The sequence below is a fragment of the Rhinopithecus roxellana genome, chromosome 4 (genome assembly GCF_007565055.1).
Source record: "Rhinopithecus roxellana isolate Shanxi Qingling chromosome 4, ASM756505v1, whole genome shotgun sequence".
NCBI lineage: Eukaryota > Metazoa > Chordata > Mammalia > Primates > Cercopithecidae > Rhinopithecus > Rhinopithecus roxellana.
Window position 1 is genome coordinate 116,384,913 of NC_044552.1, and position 14,747 is coordinate 116,399,659.

A 14,747-nucleotide genomic window follows, 5' to 3' on the forward strand; every position below is an offset into this window, starting at 1 on the left:
CCAGGTAGCTGAGACTACAGGCTCACACCACCATGCCTGGCTAATTTTTTAATTTTTTGTAGAGATAGGGTCTCACTACGTTGCCAAGACTGGTCTCAAACTTCTGGGCTCAAGTGATCCTCCCGCCCTGGCCTCCCAAAGTGCTAGCATTATAGATATCAGCCACCACACTCAGCCAAGAGCTATTCTTAAATATGGTTGTTGGTGTTACCCTGTCTCAGCTATTGTGTTTGTTTTTGTCTCTAGACATTCCTTACGGATTTTTTTAAATGTCTTACATTTCTGACTACATGCTTGTTTTCATCCATCTTGAATATATGGAGTGTATATTATAACCAATGTTTTTAACCTTGTTGCTGCTGTTAATAATTCTTTTTTTTTTTTTTTTGAAGTGGAATCTCGCTCTGTCACCAGGCTGGAGTGCAGTGGCGCCATCTCGGCTTACTGCAACCTCTGACTCCCTGGTTCAAGTGATTTTCCTGCCTCAGCCTCCTGTGTAGCTGGGATTACAGGCACATACCACCACACCCAGCTGATTTTTGTATTTTTAGTAGAGACGGGGTTTCATCATGTTGTCCAGGATGATCTTGATCTCCTGACCTCATGATTCACCTGCCTCAGCTTCCCAAAGTGCTGGGATTACAGGTGTGAGCCACAACGCCCAGCCAATAATTCTTTTATCACTGTCATTTCTGAAACTGTTTGTATTTATAAGTTTTTCTCCTGGTTCTGTGATGTATTTTTCTGCTTCTTTGAATATGTAGTAATGTTTCATTGTGAGATGAACATTATGGGTTTCACATCGTTGCTTTCTGGATTTTTTTAATTCCTTAAACTAGATGTTGAATTTTGTTCTGGCTCGCTATTGTGTAGTTGTAATCCAGTGGCTCTTTCTGGGGCTTGCTTTACATTTTGGTAGGACTTTTAAAAAGCAGTCTTTAATGTTAATTTAGCCTAGTAAATTAGCCTAGTAAGGCTTTTGAGAATTCTTTCTTATGCCTGGTCTATTATGAGATTTTTTTCATACTTGCTGGTGAGAACTTGAATTATTTCCTGGCTTGTGTACTCTTTATAGGGAATTGTTTTCTGGTGTTTTTCCCTGGCCTTGGGTAATATTTTTCATGCTTGAACAGATCAGTACTTAGTCAACTCTGAAAGGGACCCTTCTGTACCCTTCCAGAACTCTATTTTGTATAGCTTCTTTCTTCTTGGGTACTTTTGCCCTGCAAATTTGGACTTCCCGAAACTTGGATCCTATATCTCCTCATCTCAGAGTGAGTTGGACTGTATTTGGGTTCTCTTCCTCATATTGCAGCCTGGAGACTGCCTCTAGGTGGGGAGCTGGTGTAGTTGTAGGGCTCAGTTTCTCTCTGGGAGAGCAATCTTATATTGTCTTGTGTCCAGAGCCTGAAAACTTGCTTGATGTAATTTTTATGGTTTTCAGTTTTACAGTGGGAGATGGAGCAATCTGATTATTTTACTCCATCTTACCTGGATGCAGATGTTCATTGCAGTTATTTTTAAGAGAGTACTGCCTTTATGGGCTGGGAATTATGAAAATTGCAATGATACGACTTTTTATGGGTGAAATATAGCCATAGAAATGCAGCTTAATATGGAGGTATTTACACAACTACTTCACACTTATGCTTCTGTGCTGCCAAAGTAGTGGCCATGATTGTTCATTTGAATTAAACTTCAGTTTTATGTTTAGTATGGGTGTAAATTTGTAGCCTATAATTCTCATCATGTTTTCTTTGCTTTTGTTTACTAGATTGTCTCTTACTCATTCTCTCTATAATGATTATCAGTGTTTTGCCCATGGTAACTACCTAGATAATTATTGCTGATACAAATGCTGAAGTAAGTGAGGGAAAGCTGACGTGGAGTGAGGTTGGCAGACAGACAGCAACTATTAAAAGGTCGTTCAGAACTTTATAAATTATTATTAGGAGTTTTGATTTTATTCTAAATATAGTAGGTATTCTTTCAAGAGTTTTGACTTGGGAACAAGATATATTGATACACACTTTAAGCATATTTTTTACTTGGTGTATGGGGGACAAAAGAGAGCATGGAAAGACCTGTGAAGAGTATTTTTTACTTGGTGTATGTGGGACAAAAGAGAGCATGGAAAGACCTGTGAAGAGTGCCATTGTGGTGTTTAAGTGCTTATAGGGGAAAGGGATAGTTTCAATGTATATTTGGTTATAAACTTAATAGGACTCTGAAAGATTAGATATGAGGTTAAAGGAAATGGAAGAATCAAGAACTACATAGGCTACTGGTGGCACCATTTAACAAAATGCTGAAAACAAGGGCAGCATGAACAGGTTTTGAAAGAAATCAAAGGATGTATTATTTGCACTGTCTGAGCAATCCAAGTATAGGTGTTAGGCAGTTTAACATGCAAGATCTGGAGTGCAAAGGAGAGATGTGGGTTGTAGATAACCCCTTTAGAGTCATTACCATTTATTATTAAAGGAACTGATGAGATCATGCATATGGGAAGAGATATACAGAGAGTAGAGAATTCAGGACTGAGTCCTGAAGAGACTATATTAATAATAGAATTGAGGAGGAGGAGCCAATAAAAGAGAGGTAGGACAAAGGACACATGAGGAAGAAAGAAGACTGTCACAATGTGGCACCATGAAGCCAGGTGTAGCTAGTGCTACTGTGGGAGCAAGTTACTTGAGGGTAGGCACTGTCCATTAGATTGGGCAATGTGGGTTTGATTGGTGACTTTAATAAGAGCATTTTTTGAGGAGTAGTGGGGAGCAAGAACCATATGAGAATGTTTAATATAAAATGTTACAAGATAGAGAATTGCTGCTGATGTGGCTTACAACATTATTTGTCACTGCCCATGATAATTATTTGAACTATTAATATTGTCTATTTTGGTTTCAGGGAAGGTATCAACTCTGCACTGCAAAGCAGACAATATTAGACAGCAATGTGTACTATTTCTCCATTATGTTAAAGTTTTCATCTTCAGGTAGGATATCAGAGGAGTATTTTGATCACTACATGAATTTCTGTGTGTATTCATACAGACTCTGGTTGTTTATTTTATCTAATTATTTTTTAGGTATCTGAAAGTACAGAATGCTGAGAGTCATGTTCCTGTCCATCCTTATGAGGCTTTGGAGGCTCAACTTCCCTCACTGTTGATTGATGAGCTTCATGGATTACTCTTGTATATTGGACACCTATCTGAACTTCCCAGTATTAATATAGGAGCATTTGTAAATCAAAACCAGATTAAGGTTTGACTTGTTTCATTTAATTTTTAAGTTATCAGCTTTTTCTCCCCACAAGGAATATTCATTCAAGAAGGAGAGAAATTAGTCAAAATGACAGCTCTGCAACCTGACTGCCTGTGTTGAAATTCTTGCCCCCCATCCTCCTCTTATTATGTGCTCTTGGGCAAATGACATCTCTTGCCTCAGCATCCCCATCTGTGTAATTCTTATAACTTACTAGAATCATTGGGAGAATTAAATAAATTAATATACATGAAGTTATTAAAACATAGTATTCATTGAATCAGTAGCTATTCTCTTGATTTATGACAGTATAAATGTCTGAAAATTTTAAAGCAAATGAAATAATCTTTATTTTCTAAAATTTTTATCATATATTACAGTAAGATTCAAGATCAGCTTATTAAAAAAAACTTCCAAGACCACATCATTATGTGTATTCTGATTTTTGAGGCCTTTAAGATTGTTTTGACTCTGCCCTTTTTTTCCTTCCTGTGATAATCATTCCTTCTGAAGTTTGGTTTTTAAAAATTTATATTGTTACCATGCCTAGCTTATAGATAAGTAATAGATTCTCCCTATGAAAATGGGAGCTTGTATGAATAGCAAATTATGGTAACTCACAGTGAGATTCCCTGAAGTCTTAACCCTTTTCATTATATTTGACTTTACCATTTTGAATAATATTTACTCTTTATGAACATATCTTTGTTAAAATATAAAAACAGCTGAGCATGGTAGCTTATGCCTGTAATCCCAACACTTTGGGTGGCTGAGGCAGGAGGAGTGCTTGAATCCAGGATTTGAGACCAGCTTGGGCAACATAGCGAGACCCCATCTCTACAAAAAATTAAAAAGTTAGCCCAGGGTGGTGGCACATACCTTGTAGTCCTAGCTACTCAGGAGTTTGAGGTGGGAGGATCATTTGAACTCAGGAGGTCGAGGCTGTGGTGAGACATGACTGCACCACTGCATTCCAGCCTGGATGACAGAGCAAGACCCTATTTCAGGAAATAAAATAAAAAAAATAGAATTAAATGTTTACATGTTTCTGTGAAATGTAGCAGAAGCAAGTTGACTTTTTTATCAGAGATCAATATATGTAATAATAAAAGCAAATAAAGTTCTAACTGAATTTACAAGTTAGTATATCTAATCCATAGAAAACAAATAGGTAATTGCTTTTAATTATGTCATTTAATAAAAAGATTCATGAATAGATTGTTGAGGGAGGGATATTTTCCTTATTAGTTTCTGTAAATTGGAATGGTTTTTGTTTTCTAGTTATCCATCAAATATGTAAGGAATAAAAATGAATAATTTATATAGCAGCAGAAATAAAAATTTGTGCACTAGGGTCCTCAAACTAGATATTGCCTTTCATAGGCTTTTTAATTAGGCAGACTTGAAAAGATAGGTTATTTGAAGCTCAGAAGACTAAATTTTTAAAGCAGGGGAACTTTATAGTCTTCAAAAAATAAAAAATCACACACTAAAATACTGTTCTTTTCTGAAACAAAAAAACATAATAGCATCTTTCAAGACTGTGTTTATATATTTGTTATAACAATCATATAAGAAATGTTTTGTTTTCATTGGTATTTCCAGTTGAGCTGCTTTTATTATTTTTTAGGAACCCTCTAGATATATATGAGTTGTTGGGAATTACGTATTGCAAATATTTTCTTTTATTTACTTTTTCATTAAGTAAGCTGACTTTCCAGGTAGATTTGAATTTTTTAGACAGTTATATTTTTCCATTTTTTGTTTTAGCTATGCTGTTAAAATATTTTGATTGTTGCTTTTATCTCTTTAATTCGTGTTATTTTTAAGTATGCACTGAGGTGAGAAGTCTTAACTTGAGTTTCTTGCAAATGCATAAATTAAAACTCTTATTTTTTATTGAATGACCCATACTTTTCCCATTGATTTGAGATGCCACATAAATTCATTTCTGTCTTCTCTGTTCTTTCTGTTTGTTATCTATTTCTGTCCCAATATGATTTTGTCAGTGTAGCATTTTATTTTGTTTGTATACCTAATAACGCAGGTCTACTCTTCATCATTCTTTCTATTTGTTTTAATGGAACACGTTACATCATTTTTTTTATAGTACTTATTTTTATAGTGATGCTAAATTCTGACAGGAGGAAGGTTAGTGATAACCCAGTATAACACAGTACTTGAAAGTGCTGAGTTTTGACTCAGATAGAATTGAGTTTGAATCCTAATACATGAATTGAGAGAGAAATTTTTTCACCTCTTTTTACTTCTGTTCCTTAATGAGATGACAGTAATGTCTACATGACAGTCTAAAGTTCTTTTGTTAAAATATTTTATAGGAGTTCCTGGGTACTCATACATTAAAAAAAATTTCCTAGCTAAATTCTAAAACAAAATTATGAAAACACGTGTTTAAAAAAATTCTTTTACTGCCTTGCAGCTATAGTAGAATCAGAGGTTGGCTGGAAGGTACCTTTACTATACAAGTCTATTCCGCAGCCCCAAGGTGGGTTTGTCTTAAACCAACAGATGAAAATATTTCCTGCTTTCAAAGATCTTCAGTGAAAGAATCCTCTAATGAACAAGACAGAGGTTTTCCCTGAGCTTTTGAATAGTGGTAGGTTAATGGGTTCTTTATCCTTGTGTTTATGGAGGAGTGTTGTGACATGCTATGAAACACCTAGTAAAATATTAATTAATTCTCAATCACAGTTGATAATGTCATCCACAGCTTTTTCCACCATCATGGCATTTATTGCATCTCCACTTGGATATACATTGGCTGGTGCTAGAAATTCTTTACATGCTGGGTGAAAAATTGAGTAAGTTTGTGGATTTATGATTTATATTCTTTTTAAAAGCTTTTATTGCTTTTTAAAATTACATAATAAGTGCTTTCTGATATTTAAAAAAAATCAAATAGTAAACAAAGTAAGAAGTAAAAATTTTACTCCTTTTTTTCCAGAGATAACTACTGGGAACAGCTTGATTTATCTTTCCATATTTATATTCTATCTGTTAGTACACATATTTACATTCTATCTGTTAGTATATATATAGAAACTCATAAGTAAAATTTTGTTTTTGTTTTTAACCACAGATATGATCATACTGTTCAGTGTGATCTTTCATTTATCAGTGTTTTAGCGATCTGTTTATGTTAGTACCTATAATTCTACTTTATCCATTTAAAGGTTGCATGTTATGGTTCTACTATATTTAGCCATGTCTATTTTTAAACATTGAAATTACTTTCATTTTTTGATTTTACACATCATTTTTCACTGAACACCCTTGTGTATAGATATATATCTTTAATCTGTATACAAGTTATTCTGTAAAATATTCTTAGAAGTAGAGTGGCACGTTGTCATTTTAATATGTATATACTGCTGTTTTGCTGAATAGTAAGTCCTACTGATCTATAGACATTAACTGTAGTGTGACTTTACTTCATACTCTTGCCAGTAGTTGATGTTATCAATTATATTTTATTTTTGCCAACTAATATGTGAAAAATCAAATGGAATTTTTTTGATCTTGCAATTTCTTGGTTACGAGTGAAGTTGAACATCTTTACATTTTATTGTCTGTATTTGCTTTATTAATTACTCATTATATTTTGCAAATTTTCCTTTTTTAGTAGGAGTTTATTTATATTATGGATAAATATCCTTTATCCTTATGGATATGTTGTCCATTTATTTCTTGATCTTGCTCTTTGGCATTTTTAAGTTCCATTGGCAACTTGTCACTTAGGTTGTAAAGATGTCTATTACTCCTATACCTGCTTTTCAGTTAATAAATACATACATATATGTCTATATATTGTATACCTACATATATTAATGCACAGAAACATACAAAGATGTACACCAGTATATAATTTCCTCTCGTGGACTCTGTATTTCACATTAATATATTCTTAGAGTAATACTTAAGTGGAGTTATTCTGATAGGTATAAATTTTGGTTATCTATTACCTTGGTTTGCCCTATTTTATGCCACAAAACCATTGCATGGGGTCAGTTTATCAGTATTTGTTAAAAGAATAATGTTTTAAAGGCTTTGTTGATTAGAAATGTGGATGCAGGTTTTATGTTGTTCTCTCTTTTTTTTTAAAGTTGTGTTGCATTAATGCTTTTCAAAGATAGACTTACTAGGAAAAGAGAAGTTTATTAGATGTTACTTGGAAGAATTAGAAACTTTTGGGTCGCGCGAGGTGGCTCACGCCTGTAATTCCAGCACTTTGGGAGGCCAAGGTGGGCAGATCACAAGGTCAGGAGATCGAGACCATCCTGGCTAACACGGTGAAACCCGGTCTCTACTAAAAATACGAAAGCAAAATTAGCCATGTGTGGTGGCGGGCTCCTATAGTCCCAGCTACTCCGGAGGCTGAGGCGGGAGAATGGCATGAACCTGGGAGGCGGAGCTTGCAGTTAGCTGAGATCGTGCCACTGCACTCCAGCCTGGGCGACAGTGAGACCCCGTCTCAAAAAAAAGAGACTTTTGAAGATAATGTTTATCAGTGCTCATATGAGAAGGTTGTCCTCAAATTCGTTTTATTTGCAAAAAATATTAAAAACTGTATGTTTTAGTTTTGTTATAATTTAAAGATGTACAGTTACTTTTTCCTTTATGATTTAGTAAAATCTGTATTTTAAAACTATTTTTATTACATTTCAGAACAAGTTGTATATGGTCATCAGTTTATGAATCTGGCAAGTGACAGTTTAACCAATGTCAGCCTGTTTGAAGAATATTGTGAAACTCTGCTTTGTGATTTAATAAGCCTGTCACTCAACAGGTATGACAAGGTAATGCTTTAAGAGTTTGTTTGTATTTTTGAGACTTAAAGACAATATTCCGTCCTTAATGCATGTCGTTTAATCTGTAAGAATTTAATCTAAAATGGTTTATATGTTCTAATTTTATATTTAGTTGCTATTATCTGGGACCTGAAAGGGAAAACAATTTTTATTTAAACATCTAAAACAGGCTGGAGTTGGTATTTTAGAGCTTTTCTTTTTCTTTCTTTCTTTTTTTTTTTTTTTTTAAGAAAAACAGCCTTTTCTATTTTTACAAAAATAAATAAATGATGTTTACCGAAATCATTGGAAGCCTAATTTCTATCCAAATAGTAGAGGCCAGCTCTTTAATAATGTATTGTATTGCTGTTACATAATAATAAAATAAATGCTTACTTAAAGTTACTTGACACGTTTTAAGAGAGGATTTTCTTGCTTGTTTTCATAAAAGGTCTCAAATCATGGGTGAAATTATGTGTTTTTATTAAATTGTGTTTATCATAGAGCATTTAATGGAGATAGTGATTTAAAGGTGCTACAGAGCATGTTCATTTTTAAGTAGTGGAAATGTTTAGAGTATTATCTGTTATTTTAGATTACAAACATGAAGACTATTTTTGGGAAATCAAGATTTAGGGAAAAGGAATTTTATAATTTTTCAAAATTTAGATTTTTTATGCATTATCAATATTTTTACAATGTAGTGTGTATGTGTATTAGTGGATTAACCAGATATGATAGACTGATAACTTTTAAATATTTATTTATTTTTGATAATTGACAAAATTATATATATTTATCGTATTCATCATGTTTTGATATGTGTATACATTATAGAATGGCTAAATATAGCCAATTAGCATATATATTATCTCACATTCTTATTTTTTTGTGTGAGAACACTTAAAATCCATGCTTTTAGTGATTTTCAAGAACACAATATAGTACATTGTTTTTAACTATAGTCATCATCATGTTGAGCTTATTCCTCTTATCTAACTGAAATTTTGTATGCTTTTATCAACATCTACCCCACCTGCCTCCTAATCCTCCTCACAGCCCTTGGTAAGGATCATTCTACTCTGCTTCTATGAGTTCAGCTTTTTTTAGATTCCACATATAAGTGAGATTGTGTGTTATTTGTCTTTCTGTGCCTGGCTTATTTCACTTAATACAATGTCCTCCATGTTCATCTATATTGTTGCAGATGACAGTATTTCCTTCTTCTCAAGACTGAATAGTAGGGTCATGCACTGTGTAACAAAGTTTTAGTCAGTGACAGACCACATATGCAAGGTGGCTATACCACATAGCCTAGGTGTGCAGTAGTAGTCTGAAAAAGTTTAAGTACAATAAATCATGTTAGCCTAAAGACACACTTCTCAGAACATGTCCTGCTGTTAAGTGACACGTGACTGTATTCCATTGTGTATATAAATCACATTTTCTTTATGCATTCATCTGTTGATGGGCAATTTGGCTGATTTCATGTCTTGGCTCTTGTAAATAATGCTGCAGTGAACATGGGAATGCAGATATCTCTTGAACATACTAATTTCATTTTCTTTGCAAATATACCTAGTAGGATTGCTGGATCATGTGGTAGTTCTGTTTTTAATTTTGTGAGGAACTTGCATACTGTATTATATGATGACTGTACCAATTTACATTCTCACCACACTGTGCAAGGGTTTTCTTGTCACCACTTCCTCTCTGGCACTTGTTATCTTCTGTCTTTTTGGTAATAGCCATTATAACAAGTTTCAGGTGATGTCTCATCAAGTTTTAATTTGCGTTTCCATAATGAGTAGTGATGTTGAGCATTTTTCATATACTGCTTGGCCATTTGTATGTCTTCTTATGTCAACCAGGCGCGGTGGCTCACGCCTGTAATCCCAGCACTTTGGGAGGCTGAGGCAGGCAGATCACGAGGTCAGGAGATCGAGACCATCCTGGTTAACACGGTGAAACCCTGTCTCTACTAAAAATACAAAAAATCAGCCGGGCATGGTGGCACATGCCTGTAATCCCAGCTACTTAGGAGGCTGAGGCGGGATAATTGCTTGAATCCAGGAGGGGCAGGTTGCAGTGAGCCAATATTGTGCCACTGCACTCCAGCTTGGCGATAGAACGAGACTCGGTCTCAAAAAAAAGAAAATATCTATTTATATTTTTTGCCGATTTTGCAATTGGGTTGTTTTCTTGCTATTGAGTTGTTTGGATTCCTTATATATTTAAGATACTAACCCCTTATCAGATGTAGCTTTGCAAATATTTTCTTCCATTCTCGAGATTTTCCCTTCATTCCATTGATTTTTTTTTCCCCTTTGCTATGCAGATATTTCCTTTTTATTTTGACATAATCACATTTGTTCATTTTCGTGGCCTGTGCTTTTTTGGGGTCATATCCTAGAAATCATTTACCAGACCATTGTCATATAGCTTTTCCCCTATGTTTTCTTCTAGTTTTATAGTTTCAGGTCTTACATTTAAGTCTTTATTTTTAATCGATTTTTCTATATGGTGTGAAACATGGACCTAAATTCATTCTGTGTGTGGATATCCAGTTGTCCCAACCTGTTTATTGAAGAAGCTGTCCTTTCCCCATGTTATGTTCTTTTCATCATTGTCAAAAATCAGTTCTATTTTGTTCTGTGTCTGTTTGTATGCTAGCAGCACACTGTTTTGATTACTATAGCTTTGTAGTATATTTTGAAGTCAGGTAGTGTCATGCCTCGAGCTTTGTTCTTTTTGCTAAAGATTGCTTGGTCTGTTCAGGACCTTTTGTGATTTCCTACCAATTTTAGGATTGTTTTTTCTATTTCTGTAAAAATGTGTCATTAAATATTTTGGTAGGGATTTCATTGAATCTGTAGGTCACTTTGGGTAGTATGAACATTTTAATAATATTTCTTCCAATCCATGACCACAAGATATTTTTTCTACTTATATGGGTTGTATTCAGTTTCTTTCATCAGTGTTTTATATTTTTCAGTGTATAGGCCTTTCGCTCTTTGGTTAAATTTATCCCTAAGTATTTTTGTTTTTGTGGGTATATACTATATATGGGATTGTTTTATTGATTTCTTTTTTGGGTTGTGTGTTGTTATTGTATAGAAATGCTATGGTATTTTGTATGTTGATTTTTGTATCCTGCAACTTTACTGCATTTATTTATTTGAATAATTTTTGATGATGTCTTTAGAGGTTTTTATATATAAGATCATGTTATCTACAAACAGCAACAATTTTATCTTATATCTTTCTGTTTAGATGCCTTTTATTTCTTTTGCTTAATTGCTGTGGCTAGGATTTCTATTAATATCCTAATACTTTTTTTTTACTTTGTATTAGGTTAGAAATGTGTACATAACTTATGTAAAATATTGCATCTATTATGAATTTAAGAAGCCTAGCTATATTTGCAAATATAATGTACATTCTGTGCATTATCTAGGGCTGTTGAGGATTTTTTTGTTTAAAAAAGGTAAATAATTTAGAAATTACTTAATCTTTATAAATCTCTAATAGCTGTATTTATTCTGTCTTACAAAATTTTTACTGTGTTTACAGTGAATCAGAATTTATTTTCTAATCTTTTAATTAGAAGTCTTTTGTTGTTGTAGATGACTCAGAGCAAAATAAGCAAACTGGCTCTGAGGTATAATCTAGCCCATTACCTATTTCTGTAAATGTCGTTTTGCTGGGATATAACCTGGTCCATTTCTCTTACCGGTTATCTGTGGCTGTTGTACTGAAATGGCAGAGTTCAGTAGTTGTGACAGAGACTATATTGCCAACAGACTCTTAAAAATGTCCTATCTAGCCCTTTATAGAAAAGGTTTGCTGACCACGGGACTAGATGATTAAAAGTTTTTTTTTTTAAGTTGAAATCAAATTAATCTATACTTTTTGTTTTAAAATGGAAATTTATCTCAAAAATTAAACGAAATTGCACATTTTCAATAAATTTATCTAATTGAGAATACATTCTTAGTCATCTAAATCATTCTTTTAAAAGTATTTGAAAGATATATGGCATTTAAAATTCTGCTGCTGTCTTATAAATAACACATTTTGGTTATTTTCTATAGGTGAGGCCTTCTGAATCATTAATGAGTGACCAGTGTCCATGTTTATGCATTAAAGAATTATGGGTTCTACTTATTCATCTTCTAGACCACAGAAGTAAATGGTCTGTCTCAGAAGTAAGTTGGAAAATTGGTATGTTAGTTATTGTTACTAACCTTTATATTGATTTAATCCAGTGGTTTTGACTGAGAAAAATCTTAGCTTCCTTTTTTATAATAAGGCAATAATAACCACCAAATAGAGCAATAACTGAGTACTGAATATCTACTTTATTTTTAACCCTAATTATTTTTAGCCCCAAGTTAGTAATATGAAAAATCTAAGAGCAGTACAAGGTTCAACTCTTTTCTTTTTTTCAAGTTTTGTTGTTGTTCTATCAGAAATCTTTTAGACTAAGGTATTTACTACCCATTAGTAACCTAGAAAACATTTTAGTCAGGAAATGTGGCAGTTTTAGAAGATATGTGGAGAAATAAAACAGGTTTCTATTACTCAATTTTATCTTATTTCAAGGAGGGAGGAAGAGAAGCAGGAAAGGGAAGATGAGAAACTTACTTTCACTTCATTTTCAGTCATGTCTTCAGAACAGGGCTTTATTTTGTTTCAAGTACTGTAGGTTATCGAAAAAGAGAAGTATCCCTAGGTAGAAGTAATTGAAACAGTCTCTTGTAAAACAATATCAAAAATGGTTTATGTTATATGAAAGGGTACTTTTGATTTTTCATGGATTTAAAAATTTCCCAATTTTCTGTAATTTGGGGTTTGGGTGCTGTTTTTGTTTTTTTTTGTTTGTTTGTTTGTTTGTTTTTTTCTTTTTTTTGAGACAGAGTCTTGCTCTGTTGCTCAGTCTAGAGTGCTCACTACAGCCTCTGCCTTATTATGAGCTCGGCTCACTGCAGTCTCCGCCTCCCAGTTGAAGCAATTCTCATGCCTTAGCGTCCTGAGTAGCTAGGATTACAGGCATGAACCACTGTGGCCAGCTAATTTTTGCATTTTTGGTAGAGACGGGGTTTTACCATGTTGCCCAGGCTGGTCTTGAACTCCTGACCTCAAGCGATCTGCCTGCCTTGGCCTCCCAAAGTGCTAGGATTACAGGCATGAGCCACCATACCTGGCCTGCTATCTTTTTTTAATAACAACTCTATTTTTGTAGGTTTGCAAGTACTGTATTTATTTTGAATTGTTACTTTAGCATCAAATAAGTGTAAACTTAATATATCTTTGTAGAGTTAAAAATTTTTTTTTTCATAACCTAGAAGCACTTGCTGAATTGCGTAAACTTGAACTTTGGCTTTCAGGCATTATGGGGTACAAGAATAGAAGATACAGTTCAGAGCTGATCAAGTTGGTAGCCTACAACTACACCAATTATCCACTCAGAAAGATGAACTAGAAACTCAACTAGATCTGAAAGGACAATTGACTGTCTTTAACCATGGTGCTTTTCAGAAGTTTAAAATTGCTTCTGTGTGCTTTTTGTTGTATTCTGTCCCTTATGTGGGTTTACAGACTGAGTTCATGTTACCTAGATTTTATTAAAAATTTCAAATAGTTGAGCCCAGGAGATCGAGGATACAGTGAGCCAAGATTGTGCCACTGCACTCCAGGCTGGATGACAAAGTGAGACCTTGTCTTGAAAAAAGAAAAAAAAAAAAAGCCATTGAATTCTGGGTAGCCAAGAAAAATGGATGGATGCCTAAACCCGCATCTCCCTACATAATCTTCCAACAAAATATAGAACAGCAAAATCAAATATATCTACGGTTGACTCTTGAACAATGTGGGAATTAGGGATGTTGACCCTCCCCCCAACATGCAGTCAGAAAGCTGCATGTCACTTTCGACCTCCCCAAAAAACCATTAGTAGCTTACTGCTGACTGCAGTCCTTACTCGTAACATAAAGAAACAACATGTATTTTGTATATTGTATAAATTATATACTGTATTCTCATGATAAACTAGAGAAAATAAAATGTTAAGAAAACCTTAAGAGAATATATATTTACTTCTCATTAATTAAGTAGAAGTAGGTCACCATAAAGGTCTTCATCCTCATCTTCATGTTGAGTAGGCTAAGGAGGAGGAGGAACAGGAGGGGTTGGTCTTGCTGTCTTAGGGGTGGTAGAGATGGAAGAAAATCCATGTATGAGCGCACCCATACATTTCAAACCTGTGTTCACACGTCAGCTGTATACAAAAACATGCATATTATATAACTGCAAATGGGAGTGCTTAGTACCATCAGTTTTAAAAAGAGAAAGCCACTGAAGCTCTTACCACAAGCCTTTCTAATAAGGCAGGGCAGTCTGAGAAAAACTGCTCAGAGAAGAGAACTAACAGTGGTTATATTTTAAAATCATTGCCAGAATGTGAAGATACTGAAAAAGTTTTCTTACAGATCAGAGAACTGATAAGAAAGAAACATGGAAGTGTCCATATTACATGGAGTTTCTGTAGAATAAAAATGCAAAAATGAGTCATGGTACCTACCCATTGGTGATTGGGTGGTGAAGAGCACCAGAAGAGAAAGCAGAAAATTTAGGGTCTTAAAACACCACCACCAAAAAAAAAGAA

General features: G+C 34.1%; 1 protein-coding gene across 2 annotated transcripts in view; it reads left to right on the plus strand.

The window, feature by feature from the left end:
- The window catches only part of MMS22L (MMS22 like, DNA repair protein), a 145,854-nt gene that overhangs the window by 6,929 nt on the left and 124,178 nt on the right, over positions 1-14,747 (plus strand). The window contains exons 5-9 of one of the 2 annotated variants that reach the window (XM_030929377.1): positions 2,914-3,001; positions 3,095-3,272; positions 6,004-6,094; positions 7,959-8,089; positions 12,175-12,288. In XM_030929377.1, the coding sequence (XP_030785237.1) occupies positions 2,914-3,001; positions 3,095-3,272; positions 6,004-6,094; positions 7,959-8,089; positions 12,175-12,288 (602 nt within the window). The remainder of the gene's footprint in view (positions 1-2,913; positions 3,002-3,094; positions 3,273-6,003; positions 6,095-7,958; positions 8,090-12,174; positions 12,289-14,747) is intronic. The other variant, XM_030929378.1, reaches the window with a different exon arrangement.